Source organism: Octodon degus, unplaced genomic scaffold (genome assembly GCF_000260255.1).
Source record: "Octodon degus isolate 3935 unplaced genomic scaffold, OctDeg1.0 scaffold00032, whole genome shotgun sequence".
Taxonomy (NCBI): Eukaryota; Metazoa; Chordata; class Mammalia; order Rodentia; family Octodontidae; genus Octodon; species Octodon degus.
Window position 1 is genome coordinate 5,541,893 of NW_004524608.1, and position 20,019 is coordinate 5,561,911.

Consider the following 20,019-nt stretch of genomic DNA (forward strand, 5'->3'; position numbering starts at 1 on the left):
TCTGTGCTTCGTTTTGCAGTGACCATAAAGGCAAGCTCGGAGAGAATGCGTTCATGAGGGTGCCCTGTGTACTCGGGCCATGGAACTGTAAAGAAAATGCCTGAGATTACTGTCAACCCTTAGGATGGGGTGGGGGTCGCATGTGGAATAAAGCCAGATATTCCTTTAATAACAAGTTTTAAATGTTGTGATTATTTGAAATAATAATTACTCAAAAAAAAAACCTTGATATTCAAAAATTGCTTTGTTTTGCATTTTGAGGGCAAATATTTTTTATTAGTATATGTTTGCTAAGCATCATGAGTGTATGAATATATTTGTTGCGGGGCGAAGTACACTTCTTACCGCATCTTGGTCCTTAGGGTTGCTGTATAGGTCCCTTCCCTGGTGAAGTTTGCGGCTTTCCTTAATACTTAAGACAATTGGCTCTTTTAGGAAACTGCTGGCCTGAAGGTGGGAGTTTCCAGCCGCATCAATGAGTGGCTGACCAAAACCCCAGATGGGAACAAGTCGCCTGCTCCCAAACCTGCTGTAAGTAGCTTCGGGTTTTTCTGAGTTTTTTTGAGCTCTCAGCTTTCAGCAGCCAAAGAAAACAAGCATTTGGTCCGCTTACCTAAGGGAAACGGGGCTCTTGCCATCCATCCACCTGCGCCGCTGCATGCAAAGCAGCGTGCCAACACATCCGGGGCCTGAGCAGCCGCACCACGCACCCCAATTACCCAGAGGGTAACGGGAACCAGGTCACTGCCCCTCTGCCTTGACTGAAGGGAGGACTTAGCTTAAATCAGGCGGATCAAAGTCAGACCCTTTACTGGTCTATTTCTCTAGCTTCTATTTTATAAATTACAGATAGGAATTTGAAAATGAAATGTCATTTACTTTGGCTACTTCACTATATAAGCACCCTTAAACTTATCCCTGCAAGAATGTGTATGTTAGCTGTTTTGAACAATATTTTCTAATTTACTTAATTTCTGTAACCTGGCACAAAAATGCAGTTCTTAAGTATTTACTGAAATAATTGCTATGGCATTCTTATCAACATTTGCAAAGGAAAGCCATAAAAAATTTGGTAACTTGAAAATTTGGTTATGGATGTTGATTTTCAAAATCCAAAATTTTCCTATTTGTTTGGTGTAGCTATATTACTGAAAAAATATTCTTTCAATATTTTCATTGACTATATATGATAATTGCCTTGGATTTATCGATATGATTTTTAAAACCTTGACTGTTTCTCACTGTATAGAGTTAAGTTCTCTCTGTTAAGTTGGCTTTTGTTGATGCCCAAGGGAGCTGTAAATTTGACTTGCTAGGTCCTACAACCTACTAGAAAAGATTTTCCAAATTCTGGGCCTCGGAGAGATTGTGGCATCCACAGGCTCCAGTTATAATCTCCCAAGTTACCAATTGCTGTCACTGTCCAAGCTACACAGAAAAAAGAACACTGTAAATGTTTGTATGACACCATATGCTGCCTTTTGAGCTGTTTAATCATTATTCACCCTGAGATTCAATATTTTTTTTTTTGCTTTCACAGTAGATACAGGAAAAGGGGTACCATACAAAGAGATAATCAAGGTCAGAGATCCTTTCTACATGCTGCCTTTTAGTGCCTCCAGGATCCCCAACACTCATATTACAGGAAAAGTTGAAATTATTGAAATAAATGAATGAACTATGGTAGTTGTAAAATCATTCTTCTAGACCGGTGATCAGTAAGTGTTTTCAATGATGGGTCCCTTTGAAAATCTCAGGAAATACAACTAAGTCCCTCTCCCCAACAAAATACATATAATACAAGTTCAAGAAATCATAGAACTGGCACGATAGCACATGCCTTTAACCCTGACTACTCAGGAAGCTGAGAAAGGAAGATTTTAAGTATGAGGCAAGCAAAGGCAATTTAGGGAGACCTAGTATCAAAGACAAAAAAATCCTACGGATCCCCTACAGAGCTCACAAGACAGGAAGGGTAAGGAATGAATGATAAGTATTCCCCCCTTGAATATGGCACATTGCTAGAAGAAATGATAATTTTTATGATTTGTTTGATCTCTGTACAAACTGTACTGATAAATTTGGTCCAGGGCTTACTCCTTACTCTTTTATAGCTTTTAAACTGATAAACTTAGGGCTGGCCAAATAGCTCAGCAGATTAAAGTGCCTGCAAGCAGGCAGAAGGGCCGGGGATTCGATCCCCTCACCTGCCAGTGCAGGCCCCGCCTCCGGGACTCACTGAGAGGACACTTGAGACTGGGTGTGGTGGTGCGCACCTGTAATCCCAGCTCTTGGGAGGCTATAAACAGGTGGATCACTATGAGTCCAATCTAATAGTGAGACCCTGAACACTTTGTAGACCCTTCCCTAAAATACAAAAAAATAATAATGATAAAATAAACTGATAAGCTTACCATCATCTTTATGTCATCCTAATGGAAATATTTAAAATCTTAAATTCAATAATTATTACAATAAATATAATCTACCAAAATTCTCACATCATAAATGATAACATTTTCTGGAGTTATTAATGGTCTCCTAAAAACTGGTATGACAATAAAATACTGTAGGTAATTTATAAAATCATGACCTGTTTTTCCTCCTGTTTAGCATATAATTTGGTTGACTACCTTCTAAAAAAGGGAAAGGAAAAGGAAAGAATATGGCAATTAGGACTGGGGAGATAACTCAGCGGCATAAGCACCTGCCTGGCAAGTACAAGGTCCTGAGTTTGATCCCTGGTACTGAAGGGAAAAAAAAAAAAAAAAAGAATATGGCAATTAACATAGATTTTAAGGGTCTCTTTTTTTACCATCAGATTTTGTGGACTTGGCATGGCTTCCTGAGTGTAGGTCAGATTAGAAGAAAGCAGTATGCCATTGAAGTCACAGATCAAATGCTAGTTCACATATATTCTTAGAAAGCCACTGTGAAGTTCTCTGCACATTCCAGTAGTGAGAGTAGCCTGTATTTTAGACCTAGCAACATGCAAATCTGTTTGGGAAAAGATGTGAGTTGGAGCCCAGCCAGGCAGATGGGTGATTCATCCCAAGGGTCCAGCAGCAAAGAGCTGAAGTTTCAGCATTGTAGAAGTGGCTGGCAGGCTCCTGAAGATGCATAAAGATTCGTAGGCAAGGAGTCTAAGGATGGGAGGTAGAAAGTCGGCCACGTGAGGGTCTTGGCTCATCCGCAGGGTCTCGCACTGGTACCCTGCAGCTAAGATCTGTGCAGCTTGGCCCACATTACTGCGCTTCATCTTTCAAAAATTTAATTTGAAATCATTTTTGGAGGATGGAAGGATGCATTCTTCAAATCCAAGATTCCCATTATCTGTTTTTCTCACCCCAAGCCTCTTCAGGCCTGTGTGTCTCCAATACGGTGCTGCATGGAAGGCATCCCAGCTTCACTCCCTGGTCAGAGTGAGGGCTAGAATGCCAGAGATTTGCCTAAAACATCAGCAAATGGGAGGGTCCCCAAGATGCCTTCTGACTTGGGATCAGAAACACTTTATCCTCAACTTACTGCTTGTCTTCCCGACATGAGTGGACAAAAGCTTAAGTTTGCATTTGCAGAGTTATGGCATGGAGCCATGCGAAATAAATCAGAGAGAAGTTTATTCAACAATCACTCCTCACTCATTGGAATCCTAAGAAAGGAGAAAAGACTAATTCATGGGACTTACAGGGTTGAATTCTAAAACTCAAGAAAGAGAAAAACCATCCTCTTCTAGTAGCTAAGTGATCATTTTCACAGATGCTAAGAATCAAGTGCCCAAAATGGCTTGTCAAACCAATATTATTTGGACTATTTAAAAGTTAATATTGATCTGCACTGGGATTTCTTACTGAGACGTTTAAGCTATTTGTGGGGAGAATGTGTAGGGTTTCGGTATGACTTTGTAACTGGAAATCAATGCTGAGTATGTCCGTTTTAGCTGGCTTGCCTTTGTGTGTGTGTGTGTGTGTGTGTGTGTTGTGTGTTTGTGTGTGTGTGTGTGTCTAAACTACATGTCAAATAGCAATTAAAAGCTAATTTGTCTTTCTTTTTGTTTAAAAAACCCCACAATATCTTTCTCAGCTGGCTTCTCTTCTTCACTCTTTGGTCTCTGACTGATTGGAAACCTGCTTCTCCTGCCTTCATTTCTCCCTCTTCTTCAGGAGTGGGTCTTTCTCTAAAATGTAGTCTAGTCAGGTAATTCTATTTATATTTCTCATTCAATTTAAAGATGTTACTGTTTTCTGAAAACCAGCCCTTTAAACTCCTTAAGTGATCTCAAAAAGATTCATCAGTAGAATTTCAGAGACATCCAACCCATTTTCTTAAGCAGAAGAACATTCACGTAGAAGAAAAATTATCGGTCTCCTACAAGTCAAATAAATAAAATGATTGTATCCACTTTCTAGAACTCCATCAGCCTGTTCCTAATTATAGTTTCCATAATTGTAAAACAATCTTCTAGACAATTTGGCAACTTTCACCTAAATTGGCAAACTAAGTGGAATTTTTTTTTTAAGTCTGATTTGTTGCCTCATGTTTCCAAACTAAATAGGTATAACTCTCTAATAGAATATCGAGAATTCATGCCACAGAGGAAATCCAAAATCTCGGTAAGATTAAGGCACATCTGAAATGCTTCAACATTCAGTGCTGAAAATGCTTAGCAGTGCATTTCCAGGGTGGAAGTCTCAATGCTGCGGATTAGAAATATGTTCACTTAGACTGGTGTCTGTGCATAAATGCGATTGCTAGTAGCTTTACTTTTCTAAATGAGAAAAGAGTTTGCCAAAACACACAGCACTATTTCAGTAAAACACATTTATTTTCTACACACCACCTTTTGCCAAGTACTAATATAAGCAAATGCTGGAGGAAAAGTAAATGGAAACAGAAATTTGGATCCTCCTCCAAAAGAAATTAGTTATGAGCTAGTAAATAAAGATTCAAATCGATAGACCATATTTTAGCATTTCCTTCCCAAGATTCTCACGTGTGCCAACATACGTCATCAACCCTGGGCTCCTCTTAGCAGTAGAATCTGTGATAAATGTTTGTTTCTGTGGAGTAGTTTCCGCTGACCCACTGCTGAATTACCCACTAGCCTGCAGGAAACGCAAAATGATTTTAAGATGAGGAGAGTATGGTTAGAGAAACCTCTTTGTTTCGGCTGGCTAGACACTAAGCCAGTGATCCCAGAGCAGAAGAGGTAAAGAAACCATGATGGAGAGACAAGGGGAGAGAGAGGCAACCAATAAAGAATGCATCATTCACGAGGTCACCATGTGGGCTGTTAAGACCTAATCCGTCTGTGAAGCCCAGTACAGCACACATCCCTGGGTCAAGCCTCCCTGAGATCTGAGGGAGTCTGGGAGATGTGTGCACTAGTGCTCCCCAGGCAGTGGCTGGACTGCTGCTCCTGGGGTACAGACTCTGCCCCTCTAGCTGCCTCCTGGGCAGGCAAAGTGGCATGTAGAGCCTGAGAAATGTCTCAGGCAGGAAACGCAGGGTGGGCCCTTAGCTAGGAGAGACTGAAAGGAAGCTGGGCTACAAGGGGTGAGATGTTTTTAAGCCTCCGGGGAATCATTCACCTCCAAGAATGTAGAAAATCGCTGAGTATGATGGGCCACACCTATAGCCCCAGCATTCTAGGAAGCTGAGGTAGGAGGATCCCAAATTAGAGCCCATTCTGAGCAATATAGCAAGACCCTGTGTCAAAATTTAAAAAATAAATAAATAAATAAATAAATAAGAAAAGATATAGTTCAGTGTGAAGGCTCTGGTTTTAACCCCCAGTACTACAAAAAACCAAACCAAACCAAAAAAAGTTAAAAAATAAGCTACATTACTTTCAATATTTATACTCTAGTTTTACCATTCAGTAAATAGCAAATCTTTGGTGAAGGACCAGGACCCCGCTGCTATCTGTAGCTCCAGCACATTCTCATATCCCAGTATAGGCCAAGACGTGTAACGTCAAATAGCAGCCGATGGTCCTTTCAGTCCCACCCACTCAGATTGCTGGGGTGAAGTATATTAAACAACAGACTGACCCAAACAGATGAAGTCAATGTGTTGATTCATTTAAATCTGGAAAATGGTCCCCTGTCCATTCTGTCTGCTTTCTCTTCCGTAGGACTTGAGGCCGGGAGATGTATCTGGCAAGCGGAACCTTTGGGAAAAGCAGTCTGTGGATAAGGTCACTTCCCCCGCTAAGGTAACCTACTGGGAGAACTCGTATTTCAGAGATCTATTTTCTAATGAATCCTGCAGTTTAGTGTCCTGGGGTCAGATGAGAAATCTGCACCTCGTGACCACCCATTTCTAAAAGATCCAGAGTCCAGTGAGGGGAAGAGCCTTTGGCACTATAGGGTGTCAGTCACACAGCATCCATAACCCAAGCTCATGGAATGGCGCCCAGGAAGACATTCTAGATATACCACAGTGGTCGGGAGGTTGGCAGAGCTCCATGGGACAACCACACAATCTATTTCTTTGTAAGGTCCGGGCTTGGCACCACAGTCATTCAGAGAAAGCAGATCACTTAGAGGAAAATACCTGTCTCCCTGAGTGGTTCCCAAGCTGCTTTCTGGAGCCATTCTAGGAGACTTTGCCAGCAGCCTCAGACTCAAGATTCTTATGACAAAAAAACTAAGACTCCTAAGTAAAGCAGAATTTGCTACTTATGAGAGCTAGTGGCTGAGAGTGCTCTGATTGCTTTTACTCTTTGTCTTGTGGGCAGGAGATGTACTCAGTCTTCAGAAAGGAGCTTTGGACAATACCTGAGGGCTGCTGGGGCTACAAATGGGACCCCCTTGCTGTAAAGGAACTTATTTAACTCCTAACCAGAGCCCTTCCCTGTTTCAAGAAAGAGACCTTGTCTTCTCCTTTAATAAAGAAAAATTAAAAAGAGAAATCAGAGGCCAGCAATAAGATTAGAACTGTCTATCTGCTTGTGGGTTGGTGCAGAACTCCAGCAACTGAATCCTTCTTAAGCTAACTCAGGACTAGAAATCACATCAAAGACAACTAAAGCATCACTGGTACCAGCTGAAATGAGAGAAACACTTCCCTTTTCCTACTTCCACAAGCTCTTAAAGCTGGCACCTAAGTATACTACTTCATTGTCTCTATTAGTCATACGTGGCCTTTTCATTCCATTAAATCCTCTGGCCCAGACTCTCTATCTAAAGTGACTCTTAAGTAAGTCCAGTTTTCCAGATGAGTTCTAAATATCATAAAATTACCAATACAAACTGACCACTACAAACTACTAACACTAAAGGAGTAGTAAGTGCTCTTGGCACTGCCGTTCCTCATTGGGTCTCCAGGTAGTACGTGAGGGGTAGTAGCATTGTCCCCATTTTATAGCTGCAGAACATGAGGCACTGAGGGATTATAACTTTCCTAAAGATGCACAGCAAATAGTAAGACCTGGACTGACTCTCAAGCAGTCTGATTTGATTCCACATTCTTAACCATTATACATAACACTTTCTTTTGAAACTGTGTTTTTAGCAAAAAATGTAAAGGTTTTCTTTTCTTTTTTTTTTTTAAGTTCCTTGCATAATTTTCTACTGGTGGCAAGAGAGAAGATAAATTTTTGTTTTTTTAAGCAGAAAATGAATTTATTGGCCCAAATTTTGATGACACCTCTGACACAGACATCTGACCTTTTAAGAGAGGCAATCCCAGTGTGCATACAGCCTCCCTTCTGAGCCAGGGATGCCAGCTGGAACTGGCAAGATGGACTTTCCTCAGAGTCCATCTTCACAGATGGAGTCCTTTGGGACACATTCCTTAGAGCCAGAGCTCTGTAAAGTGGAGCCAGAGGATCTGGAATGGCGGGACTCTGAGGAAAGCATTTACACAATTCAACACGAATGCCTCTCCCTGGAATTGTGCCACAGGGTGGCATGCAGCAGCAGGGGACTGAGTTTTCACACACAGAACTGCCCCATGCCTGTGAACTCCTACAGCAGCGATACTAACAGAACCAACCATCAGGCAAAGACTGACTACACATGCAGCACATTAGGTAACTGTGCTCCAAAAGGCCAAGCTCAGTGTTCGTCATGCAGTTGTTCCTTTGAAATCAAAATGCACAGCACATTGGCAGACATGAATTCACAAAGCTTTAATATCTGCTTATCATACCCCAGCAAGGATGCTTAGCAGCTAGATGAGAGGGAACAGGGATGGAATCAAAATAGGACTGTGGGTCAGGGAAATCTGAGCCAGAGGTGTAAGAACAGGAGTGAGAAAACACACAATGCTAACGGGGGAAATGGGAGAAACCCAACCCTAAATGCATCCTCCTCCACTACTGTATATGCACATGGCCTGACTAAGCTGGCCAGTTGTGTGTGCCTACTCCACTCTGCTATAGAAACTCCTGGCCCTTACAGTGGAGCTTCAAAAAAAAGCTCTCCTTGACTCTGAGTGCCATGACCAGAGCCTAAGATCAAGGTTTAAAAAAAGAAACATAAAGAAGAAAGAAGAAGGCGGGGGAGTCCACAGAATAAAGCATAGAATGGACGATCAAATTTGAATAGAATGCCAACTGTAATCCCCTTTCGTAAATATTAATTCCTACCATGCTGTAATTCTTTTTTTCTGACACAGACCATCTGGCTGGAACACTGCAGGCTGCCAATTTAAAGTTCTTTTCTCTTAGCAGGTTTGAAGCAGTTTCAGAAAAACCCAAGCTCAAGACGCCAGACCAGCTCAGTTGTAGAGGGCTAATTGCTCTGTTTTATATTTATGTTGATTTACTAAATTCGGTTCATTTTCTTTTGTTTTTCAATATCCCGGTAAACCCATGTATATGATCACTATATTTAATAGCCACATCTAGAGATATTCATGGTCAACTTTGCACAGGAACCTGTTTCGTAAGAAACCCATGCTGTGAAATAGACTTTTCTACTGCTCATCGGAACTCCTTGTCGGAACAGATATCAACCACAGTGGAAGTCAACAAAAGGAGATTCAACATTAAGATTGCCTGAGGAATGTGTGCAGTATCTACAAAAGTGAACCGTAGTATTTTTTAAAAATAAATTCATACAGAAGTGACATTGTTTCTGCACTTTAGAATAAAGCATGGAAGAAATTATCTAAAGTAGGCAATTATAATTGTTTCTGAAATAACCCATATCAGATTTGATATACAGCAATAATGATTGTCTTTTTTAAAAAAGAAGATGTACTAAGGTATTACTTTTTTCATGCTGATTCATATCTAAATTGGATTATTATTTTAGCTGACAGTGGTACTGATTTTTTTAAGTTGGTTGCTTTGTGGATTTCTATGATAGTGATAGTAGCCTGAACCACATTTTAGATTATCCAGTTATGTATGTATGTGCATACGTGTATACAAACACACTAATGGTAGAATGCTTTTCCATGTGCTAGACTATTATATTTAGTAGTATGTCCTTGTAACTCGCCAATATCACAGCTTTTTAAAAAATAAAAATCACAATATTATATTAATATTTCATATTTGCCAGTAGAAACATGGCAGATAGGTTATCAATATGTTTTCAATGCCCAATGACCTGTAATGAAAAGTATTGCAACAAAGAAGGATTAAAAATGTCAAAAATGAGTTGAAACTTCCTATAACATAATATTTAGTCTATAACTAAAGGCAATCTTCAAGTCCAGTGTGAGTGGTATGAAATCTACCATCCAAATCAAGCTCAAAGCCTGCTTATTTGTAACAAAAAGGTTCGTAGTAAGTTGACCTACATGATAACTAAGGTCTCTTTCTTCACCAAAATGTAAAGGCATGAATTTCTGTGATGATATTACACATACTAGAATTCCACATAGAGGTCTAAGCAAAGGCTGACTCTGGATCGTGTCTAGATGCAAATGAGTGAATGAAAGCCAATATTGAAGAGGCGTGACAGTATTTCCATCTTTATACACTCTGAAACATTTTTTTAAATTAAACTTTGCTTCTTTTCTTAGTCATTGGTACTTTCAGTGTATTGAAATTTCAAAAAATTGATATATGTTAATTTTACTAGTCTTGCTTTTTCCCCAAGAGTCATTATCGACTTACTATTTTTGCACACACACAATCTAGACATCAGATCATGTTTTAACCTGCAAGTCTTTATTGTCCAAAATACATGAAGGAGGACTCCAGATTATCAGCAAAATGTCCCAGGATAGATGACACACACAGTCTCAGACATGAACTAATACCTCATTTATCAAAAATTGCCTTTGTCTCAATTCCTGCCACAATGACAAAAACCTCTCAAATAACTGTCTTCTGAAAAACATATTTTCCCAGAAAAGTCAACCAGGGAAAAACTGGCTTGAGGAATAGCCACTGCCTTCCAAAACCTGTTTCTTGTTAATCAGGAAAAGGTAGTGTAATCCCCTTTTAGCAAACCTGGGCCAAAGAAAGATAAGCCGTCAAGATTGCACACACATTGCCAGCTACCCATGACAGAGTAGACACAAGTCTATGACAAGATAAACTAGGATTTACATGAAGCACCTGTGTAAGTGACTGCTGTCATTGCAGTGAGATGGATCAATCACATTATTGATGAGGAGAGGAGATTGCTTTATTGAGCTTTTGAATCAGAGCATCTCCTGGTCACTATCACATATTTCTCTAGAAAGTCTGAAGTTGAGAAGAGAATGTAATGATCCTGACTTTTATTCCAATATTTGAATGGAATAAATTTAGGGTAGAATTCTGTTGTTTGGATTTAATCTTTTTAAAAGCAAGTTCCTCATTACAATGTTCTGTTACCTTTAAGAGCTCAAGCTGTAAGTCGACTAGCATGTTCTGTGAATCTGCCATTCCTAAAAATGCTATAAACACTTGATAATTTTCACTGATAATTGATGGCTGCAATAAAATATATTGTGAAAATGCTCCACAATAAATGGAATTTCTCCAAATGTTATTGCTTCCTGTATTTTATGTACTATGCAGATGATATGCAAAATGTATAGTTCATGTTGGGTGTTGGTTTCACTCTTTAAAGAAGAGAAGCTTTTTTTTTTTTCAGAACCAAGGACTGAACTCAGGCCCTTGCACTTGCCAGGCAAGTGCTTATTCAACTGAGCTATCTCCCCAGCCCTCAGAAGCATTTTCTTATGTTTAAATGCTTCTGAGCTTTTAAAAAAATAGTCAAAATTTCTGTGATATGAGCAACAGACTACATGTATACAGAAAAAATAGAAGAGAAATTTTCAAAAGTCTTCTTAATCCAGTCATTCAGTCATCTTGGTGAATGACCATAATCCCAGCACTCTGGTAGACTGAGATAGGAGGACCTGTTCTGGTCAAGCCTATTCTGGGCAATTTGACAATTTAGTGGAACACTGTCTCAAAGTAAAAAATAATAATAATAATTTTAAAGGCTGGGGATGTAGCTCAGTGCAAAGACTCTGAGTTCAATCCTCAGAACTGAAAAAAATTTTTTTTCTAAAATATAAATCTATAAAATATTCTTTCATCTTCTTTTCTCATTCTTTATAGTCACATATCACCTCTCTCACTCCTAAAATGGACTGTGCTAGCTTATCAAAAATAGCATCTGTCATAGTAGAAATAGTCAATAACCAAATACCACTCATGTATACAATATTTATTACTTTCCAAGATCTGGTGATTGTAGTTGTATACAAAAATACATTCTCATAGTAATAGTGCATATTTTTGCAACATTAATTAGTATGAAATCTAAGCTCATAAAATTGATGGATTTCGGTTGTAAGAACCCAATATTTTTATAGCTATGTCCTAACAAAAAGAATGATGAGCCTGGACAACAGAATAGTTGTTCTCACAAATAATTTATAAAGTTAAGCAATGAATGCAATTGGTATTACTCGTACCAAAATGATAAGATAGAGCAAATGAAAATAAATTGTATGCCATATATCTAAAGGATATGAGCCTGAGAACATAACACTGTAGTCTCTTGTGTGATGTGGGAACAGGTTTTTACTGTAGATTTTTCCTGCTCTTACTTGAATGTGTACTGCATGTGGAAGAATGGAAAAGCAAAAAGATCTTGCCTAAATGCCTGTTCCACCATAGAAAGGAACATAATCTAATAAGGTCTAGATCTGAATTCAATCCCTGTTTAGGTCAATCATGTCCCAACATTCTATGTCTTTACCAATGTTTTCCTTTGTTTTAGTACTAAAAAAGAAATATGAAAAAAATTCATTACGATTATAGATGTGTCTATTATTCCTTATAATTCTGTTAATTGCTTTCTATATTTTTCAAGGGGTATTTTAAGATCATTAAAATCTCGAGTCACTATATTTTCCTAAGGAATTGAATATTGTCATTGTGAAGTGATTATTTGTAGTAAAAATTTCACCTTAAACCTTATTTTTTCTATTATCAACGCTACAATATCCATCTTTCAGTTAGTACTGGCATTATATAAATTTATCTTTCTTCAATTTTTATATATCTTTTGGTTTTAGATGTGCCTTTGAGAATCCTTTTTTAAAGGCAGGCATGGGAGTTCATGCCCATAATGCCATCACACTGGGAGCCACAAGCAAAAGAACTGCAAGTTTTAGCCCAGCCTGGGAAACTTGGCAATTGAGTGGGATCCTGCCTCAAAATAGAAAGTTTAAAAAGAGCCAAGTATGTATCTTAACGAAAATCCCACAATAAATTCTATTTATTGTGTTCAATCCCCAATACTGCCAAACATAAATACATACGTACATATGTACATACATACATACTACAACTTGAGTTTGGCATTTTTCCATTTATCTGACCATCTCTGTGTTTTAATTGGAGGATTTAGTCCATTTACAGTTAATGCAGTTCCTGACACTTTTGCATTTAAATAGCATCTTAGCCATATACCACCTGTACTAAGTCATTTTTGTTCCCCTATTTAAATTACTGATCCTTCTGCTTTGAAACACCCTGACCTGCAAGAAGCAATCAGGAAGCTGAGATTCGCTTTTGCAATATAATGGGGCTAGAGGGAGAAAATGTCAGAATCTTCTTTCAAGAATGATAACTTAGTAAACTACTTTCAATTTGTGACTGGGTTTCCAAAAAGCAGCCTCCTAAAAGTAAGAGTGAGTTTGAAGGGCAACCATGAAGAGTGAACTGTCTCTTTTTCACCTGATCTTAAGATTGTCTCCTGGTTTCACCCCAAGGAATAAAGCTATATTACTCTAGGAAGGTGATCCATGATAAAGATGAACAATTAGAAAATATTTTTGAGTAACAGTTTAAGAACTTAAGAGATAGAATATCACAAGGCCCAAGAAAACATTGTCAAAGAATTACATAATAATGTCAGCGGTTAGAAGGAAGAGACAATACCTCATTCTGGAGTCATCCATTTAAACATTCCTTTATTTTCTGCACATAGAGAAGAGTGCACAGAACACATTTTGGCAGGGTAAGTGATAAGTCAATGATTTTTCATGTGTATTTCAATTTGTAAACTCTTTTAAATCCACTGCTCATGAATTTTGTAGTAAAGTTTCTAGAATTCTAAAAAGTTGATATGTCTCGTGGCACTTTGTGTTTCCAGGTTTTTAGAGTGAGCGTGAGTTCATCCCTAAAAAACTTAACCTCCTGCTTCACTTTAACTTGGATTCAGTAGCAGAATTTTGTTGTGGCATGTCTTTCATGGATTCTGGCTATCTTGAAATATGATTTCAAAAATATATTCCAATAAAGTAGATTTTTGAAGGCTCAGATTGTCATTTCTACCTAGCTAAGAGTTCTTCACTAAATAACAGCTTATCAAATATGCTCACATTATGCAAAAAAGACCATAACCATACAGAAGGCAATGTCAGCCTCTTAACTAGTTTTCAACCTTACCTAAAAGTGTTCTTAGGATAAAGCTAAACAGGCTTTTCTTAGAATAAATGCCATCTTTTGTATGTCTAGCACCTGCCCACATTAATAACAGGTACATGTATGCCATTCAATCCTGAATTCACTAGGGTTTCTCAATCCCTGGTCAACAACAGGATCAACGCTGGGCCTCATCAGTTATGCAAAGATGCAGGTTCAGCTCCTAAGAGAGGCAGACTCAGTAGGTGTAGGATTGAGTTTATAAAACTGCTTTACTCCTCAAAGGGAAAATGCAAATGCTCATATGAGAGTTTGCCTTTCCAGAAGGCCTGAGAGCATGCAGTTATAGCAGCTGTTTTGGAGATACTCTGAGAAACAAGATCTGTCTCTCTCTCTCTCTCAATGCTCACTCAATGCTCACTCAATGCTCACTAGAGAATGTGCGTTTCAAAAGTTCTTACCAAAAACAACAGAATGAGGATACTTACTGTAACCTAACCCTTTGTGTCAACTGTCTTCTTCACAACAATTCTAAAGTTCTCACCAAAAACAACAAAATGAGAATATTTACCATGATGTAACACTCTGTGTATCAACTGTCTTCTTCACAACAACCCTAACAGACCACCATAACTTACCCAAGGCCATACTGGGTCCAAGTCCACTCTTGATTTTCTGTACCAGTGGCTCCTCAGGATACCTGGGGAGCTCATCTCACTCCAGTGTTTCTGACTCTATAGGTCTGGGTGGGTCCTGAGACCCTATCTTCTAATAAATTCTTACCTGATGCTAGTGTGAAAGTGGAAGTGCCGTGGCCTGGGAGAGACAAGCTCTGACCTGCATCTTCACATCACATGAATGCATAGGTGTAATCCTTCATATCACCCGTAAGTGCTTCAAACTCTGCATATTGTTCACTCATTCACTCTTCAGAATAACCTTAGATAGGTACTGCTGGGGGGGGGGAAGAAACAGAATCATAAGCTCAGTGGGACAGGTTTATTTCAGAACAAAACTGAGAGGAACCACTCTGGCATTGAGACCAGAATGGATCCCCTTCTATAGGCTAATGGGGTCTTTCATAGGGTCAGGTGGGTGAGTTTAGTGAGAGGGGGGTTGTGGCTATCTGCCAAGGATGCTTGGCCAAGGATTAGGCTTGGGAATATGTAGGGAATAGTGGTTGCAATCAACAGCAAGGCTGAGGGCTGAGGAGATAGCTTGTCAGTGTAAGCACCTGCCTGGCAAGCACAAGGTCCTGAGTTTGATCCCCAGTACAAAAAAAAAACAGAAGAAGAAGAAGGCCTGATCATGATATCAGTTGCTATGTGTAGGGTCTCTCAGTGGTCCCCCAGGAGAAAACAGCAGGTGATTTAGAAAACAAAGACAAAAGGTAATAGCTGGCGTCAAGTGGAGGCCTGTGCCTGATTGACCCCTTGAACAACAGTAGGGGAGTTTATTTATGCCTTTTCAAAATAAGTATCATGAGACACAAGGTTGCCCAGCAACTAATGGCTGAAATTGCCCAGTCAGGGTGATCTTTTTCAAGACTGAGGTAGTCTGACTGCTTTTGTCACTGTAGCCTTTTCCTACCCTCACATATATGATCAACTTCCAGTTTCAGCTGCTTCCAACAGCTACCAGTAGCAGGGCTGGATAATTACTTGAGTCAGTGAGTACCACTGTAGGAGTCAGGGGGTTGATTGATGCCATTGAGCCTAGGATGACGTCAGTCAGATTCCTTCAGGTACAACATTATTATCCATGATTTACTAGTAAGTTAACAAATGCACCTTAAAAATTTACCATTTTCATACAGCTGTTAAGTGGCAGTGTACCTAATGCCCAGCAGTCAGCTCTTGAGCTCCTACACTTAACCACTATGTGCCCCATTCTGTCACAGGGATCATTGCTTAGGAGAGTGACTTGAAGAGAGTCCCTTTTACAGAGGCTGGTGGTAGTCACTGTTCTGCTCTTGAAGTCCACAGAAAGCACAAGAATACCATATTGCTGGTGACTTGGCCAATTTACAGAGAACTCTGCCCTTTAGATACCCCAGCCCCATCTGCACCCTGTGTTAGGGGTGCAGATCCAGAATCTACAAAGAAGAAGGGATGAATGAGTGCACAGAGAAAACCTCAAACTTCCTCTCAATCCCCAAGTCACCAGAGCTCGAAAGAAATCTAGGCTGTTCTAAGACGTGGGGAGGAGGGCTTCGAATCAAGTTTGAACCTGAAATTAAAATGAATTTCTCAATACTGAATCTAAATATCAAATACTTGAATGAAATCAAAAATACTGAAATGAAACTGTTGTAGCTGGCCAAATTAGCTGAAATGTTATGGAATGTGATCCAAATACCCTCTGGAGGTGGGTGGGGAACAACCCTTCACCATTGCACTGGGTTAGGATGGGAGATCATGTTCACACTGAGCCTGCATGCTCTTTGGAGTGACTGATACTGTTATTTGTTGAGCAGAGAGGAGACATTCTTATGACAGTACTTCATTTTCAGGTACTAAGGGGAATTACTGCTTCCTGTTGTCCCCAAATACAAATAATATGAATGATACAAAATCAGGAGTGGCATCTCAATGGGAATAACCCTTGAGGTGAGTCTTGGTTAGCTACCTAGTTTGAATAGAGTTCAAGATGTGAGTTTGGAAACAGTTTGAGAAGTTTGGCCTATCCTGGTTTATCCTAAACATAGATGGTCTGAGGAAGGGTGAGACAGGTACAGTACTAGACTACCTGGTGTTCTCAAGCCCTAAACTGCTTTCACAGTCCCAAGCTGACCAGGCCCTGATAGCCTCATAGGCACTAACTTCTCTGATGTTATGAAGAACTGATAGCCCTAGTGAATTCATGTTTTCCCTTAGCCTCTGCCCAGGAAATTAAAAATGATGTAATTATACAAAATACATTCCCAACACAACTTTCATTTGGCCTTATTACTAAAACAAACTTTCATCCTGATTCCCACACCAGTAATTGCAGCTTTGGGGCTGTAATCTTGGTTGTCTTTTTCCTTTCTACTTACTCTAGTTTTACATCACCTTTATACTGCACTCTTGGGAGTAAAATTGCCAAAAAGTAGAAGAGGAAAAGTTGCTACTAGGAGAAGTCTGCCTGCCCAATTGGCAGGAGATGGGAATGTAAGGAATCTGTCCATTCTTTGGTGAGATCCCAGGGAAAAGGAACAAAAGTACAGACTGATAGAAAATTCTTGATAGAAGCTCACTACAGCTGCCACTTCTACTTTGACTTACATACAAAGAATTTCATTTCTAATACACTGCTGTTTGGAAATACTCTCAATTTTTTTTCTAAATTTTGAAACATTGAAAAGAATTAGGTGCTTAAGAAAATCATCTTCAATTTACCTGGAGAAGAGAGTTCTTGAGAAATCTTCCTTTAAAATGATACTGACTCCAGCTAAGGTCTAGCTACATGGTACCGCCTGGTCTAGTTCACAATACTTCCCTCAGAGCTTTTGTACTGGCTGTGTCCGCTCCTAAGTAAGGTCTTCCCCTAGGCATCCTTATGACTCATTCCTTTGCTCAAATGCCATTTCATCAGAGAGATTTTTCCTGGTCATTCCATCTAAAAAGATTCTCCCCTACCGGAATCTACCCACCAGCACTCCCCGCATTCTTTATTTTCCCCAGCCTTATTTCTATCCATGGTAATCATTGTTCTCTAATTCTAACTCTGGTTTTGATTATTGTTACTACTGATTGCTTGTTTTCTCCCATTAGAACCTAAGCTGCATAAAGAAATGTTTTGTTCCTTGTAATAGCCTTATACTGGGAACAGCCCCTGACAAGTAATAAGCATTCAATGATTCATTGAAGTAATGAAATAATGAATGCATATGACTTCCAAAGTTGTGAATGCTTAATTTTATTATGCAGCAAAATAATTTTTCTCTATAAAGATTCTTCGACATATGACAATGTAAATATTTAAAATAATACCACAGAGTGGGTAAGCTTAACAAAAGGGGTTTAGTTCTGGAGGTACAAGATAAAGGGACCACATCTGCTAGTGGTGGTCTTCCTGCTTGCTGAGTTCCAAGAGGGTGCAAAGTATCCTACAATAGAGACAGAATGTGTGCGTGTGTGTGTGTGTGTGTGTGTGTGTGTGTGTTCTCTGATCTCCATCCTATACAGGCACCAGTATTCAATCATGTGGGTTCCACCTGGATGACCTTATCCAATCTTAGTCACTTCCCAAAGCTTCACCTCTAAATACCAGAGTAGGATTAAGCTTCTACCCTCTTCAAACCTCGAAATGGAGGAGACAGACTCAAACTACATCTAAAGGATAGGAAAAACTCCACAGGTCACCTTTAGTGATGATCATATGGCATGACAACAATGCAGACTAATTTTCAGAAGAGCTTGAGCTAAACTAAGTTTTATTTTCTCAGGCTAAGGCCTAATTTGGAAGTTCTAAACTTCCACAGTTTTGCTAATGGCACCATTGATGCTTGCACTGGTATCACTGATCCTTTATGTGTGAAAATTAACTACCTCTCAGAGAGCTCTCTCTGGCACTGTGCTGCTCATACATTGCTGGAAAAGCCTTTTGACTATCAGGTTACATCGTTATTTGCCCCCAGAAAATCTGAACAGCTTTAAATTTTCCAAATAATCTCCAACAGTAAACTGTACATAATATTCAACTATTCATTGGATTTTTAATCATTGGGGCCGGGAAGATGGCTCAGTTGAATAAGCGCTTCCCTGGCAAGTGCAAGAGCCTGAGTTCAATCCCCAGTTTCGTTAAAAAAAAAAAAAAAAAAAAAAAAAAAAAAAAAAAACCCTATTCATTGTATGAATAGGTGAATTCTTGGACAGCCTTGGGGAATCAGAATTCTGAGGACCAGCACAGGAGCAATGCGCATGCGCAGGGCGTGGGCCCTAGCAAGAGAGTTCGGTTGTCATCTCGCGCGGGCTCCTCCAGGTCTCGCGAGGCTAGGGGCGTTGTAACCAGTGCCCTAGTCTTTGCGGTGGTTCAGGTCAGGGCTTTACAGCGAAGTCATTCGCGCCTGTGGCCTCTGCGGAGAGAGGCTGGAATCCTCTTGGAGCGCAACTGGGATGACTGGCCCGGCTAGAGGGTGCGGCGGAAGCGAGGGGCTGCCCTGGAGCGTGGCGCAAGTCCGTGCGAGGAGGGCGCTCTCCGCCCCGGGGACAGACCTGGGCCTGCGGCCTGCGCCGGCGCTTCCGGGGCGCGGCCGAGCCTCGGTGACTTCGCGGCCGGGCGCGCGGGGGACGCGGGCCGCTCGGAGCCGCCGGAGTGGCGGTGTCGGGAGCCGCCGCGTCCCCGCCGTCCACGCTGCGCTTGGACCCGGAGTTGGGAAGTCGGCGAAGCCCTGTGTCTCCTCAGGCTGTAGAATCTCAGCGAGGAATTTCGATTATTCCTTTGTCTCAGTAGCATCCGCGCGGGAAGACCGTGTCGCGGGGCGCCTTAGGGTCGTGGCCGGTACAACCTTCCGGGAGCTATGGAGTAAGGTCGCGTAACTGGATGTTAGAAAGACAGAGTACCTGCAGGATAAAATTAATCAGAATAGAGAGTCACTTTAACTTGAGCTTTTTAAGTCAGCCAAAAAGTGGGGGGAGGGGGAGCCTTTTAAAACTATATATTGGTGTGTTTCCCTGCCCAAATTAGTATAATTTTCCTTGATTCATTGTATTTTATATCCTTAGTATCATTCTGAACTTGGCTTGACTGTATAGACTTTAAATTAATAATGATGGGAGCTTTCTTAAAAGCTTTGAAATTGAAGGTTGAGTTAGCTGTATTTTAATTTAGTGTTAGAGAAGGCTTGCCAGTGTTATTAAGTAAAATTTACATTTAGTGTATAAAAATGCCTTCCATTTGAAAAGCTGACAAATAAGTTCCTTAGAAATTGTTTTACAGCCCACACAAGTAATAGAAGAGATTTCAAGTCAAACACTGGAAGAGATGTCAGAGGATTCAGATAAGGAAGACTATTCAGACAGAACAATAAGTGAAGAGGAATCAGTATGTTTTTCTTAACTTTTCTTTAACTGAATTAGATAACGTATTTTTTAAAATATATTCCCAAATAAAATACTGTAAAACACTGTAATATAAAAATGTAGTTGGACATTTAAATAATTGTTACTGAAGTTGGGAAATGATTAAGAAGGAATCAA

General features: G+C 40.0%; 2 protein-coding genes across 7 annotated transcripts in view; both read left to right on the forward strand.

The window, feature by feature from the left end:
- The window catches only part of Cald1 (caldesmon 1), a 202,237-nt gene extending 191,302 nt beyond the window's left edge, over nucleotides 1-10,935 (forward strand). For 5 of the 6 annotated variants that reach the window (XM_023713563.1, XM_023713558.1, XM_023713561.1 and 2 more), the window contains 3 exons: nucleotides 436-531; nucleotides 6,134-6,214; nucleotides 8,675-10,935. In XM_023713563.1, the coding sequence (XP_023569331.1) occupies nucleotides 436-531; nucleotides 6,134-6,214; nucleotides 8,675-8,683 (186 nt within the window). In that variant the 3' untranslated portion in view covers nucleotides 8,684-10,935. The remainder of the gene's footprint in view (nucleotides 1-435; nucleotides 532-6,133; nucleotides 6,215-8,674) is intronic. The other variant, XM_023713560.1, reaches the window with a different exon arrangement.
- Nucleotides 10,936-18,779: 7,844 nt separating this feature from the next.
- The window catches only part of Agbl3 (ATP/GTP binding protein like 3), a 109,954-nt gene continuing 108,714 nt past the window's right edge, over nucleotides 18,780-20,019 (forward strand). The window contains exons 1-2 of the mRNA XM_023713790.1: nucleotides 18,780-19,345; nucleotides 19,746-19,864. Of these exons, the coding sequence (XP_023569558.1) occupies nucleotides 18,937-19,345; nucleotides 19,746-19,864 (528 nt within the window). The 5' untranslated portion in view covers nucleotides 18,780-18,936. The remainder of the gene's footprint in view (nucleotides 19,346-19,745; nucleotides 19,865-20,019) is intronic.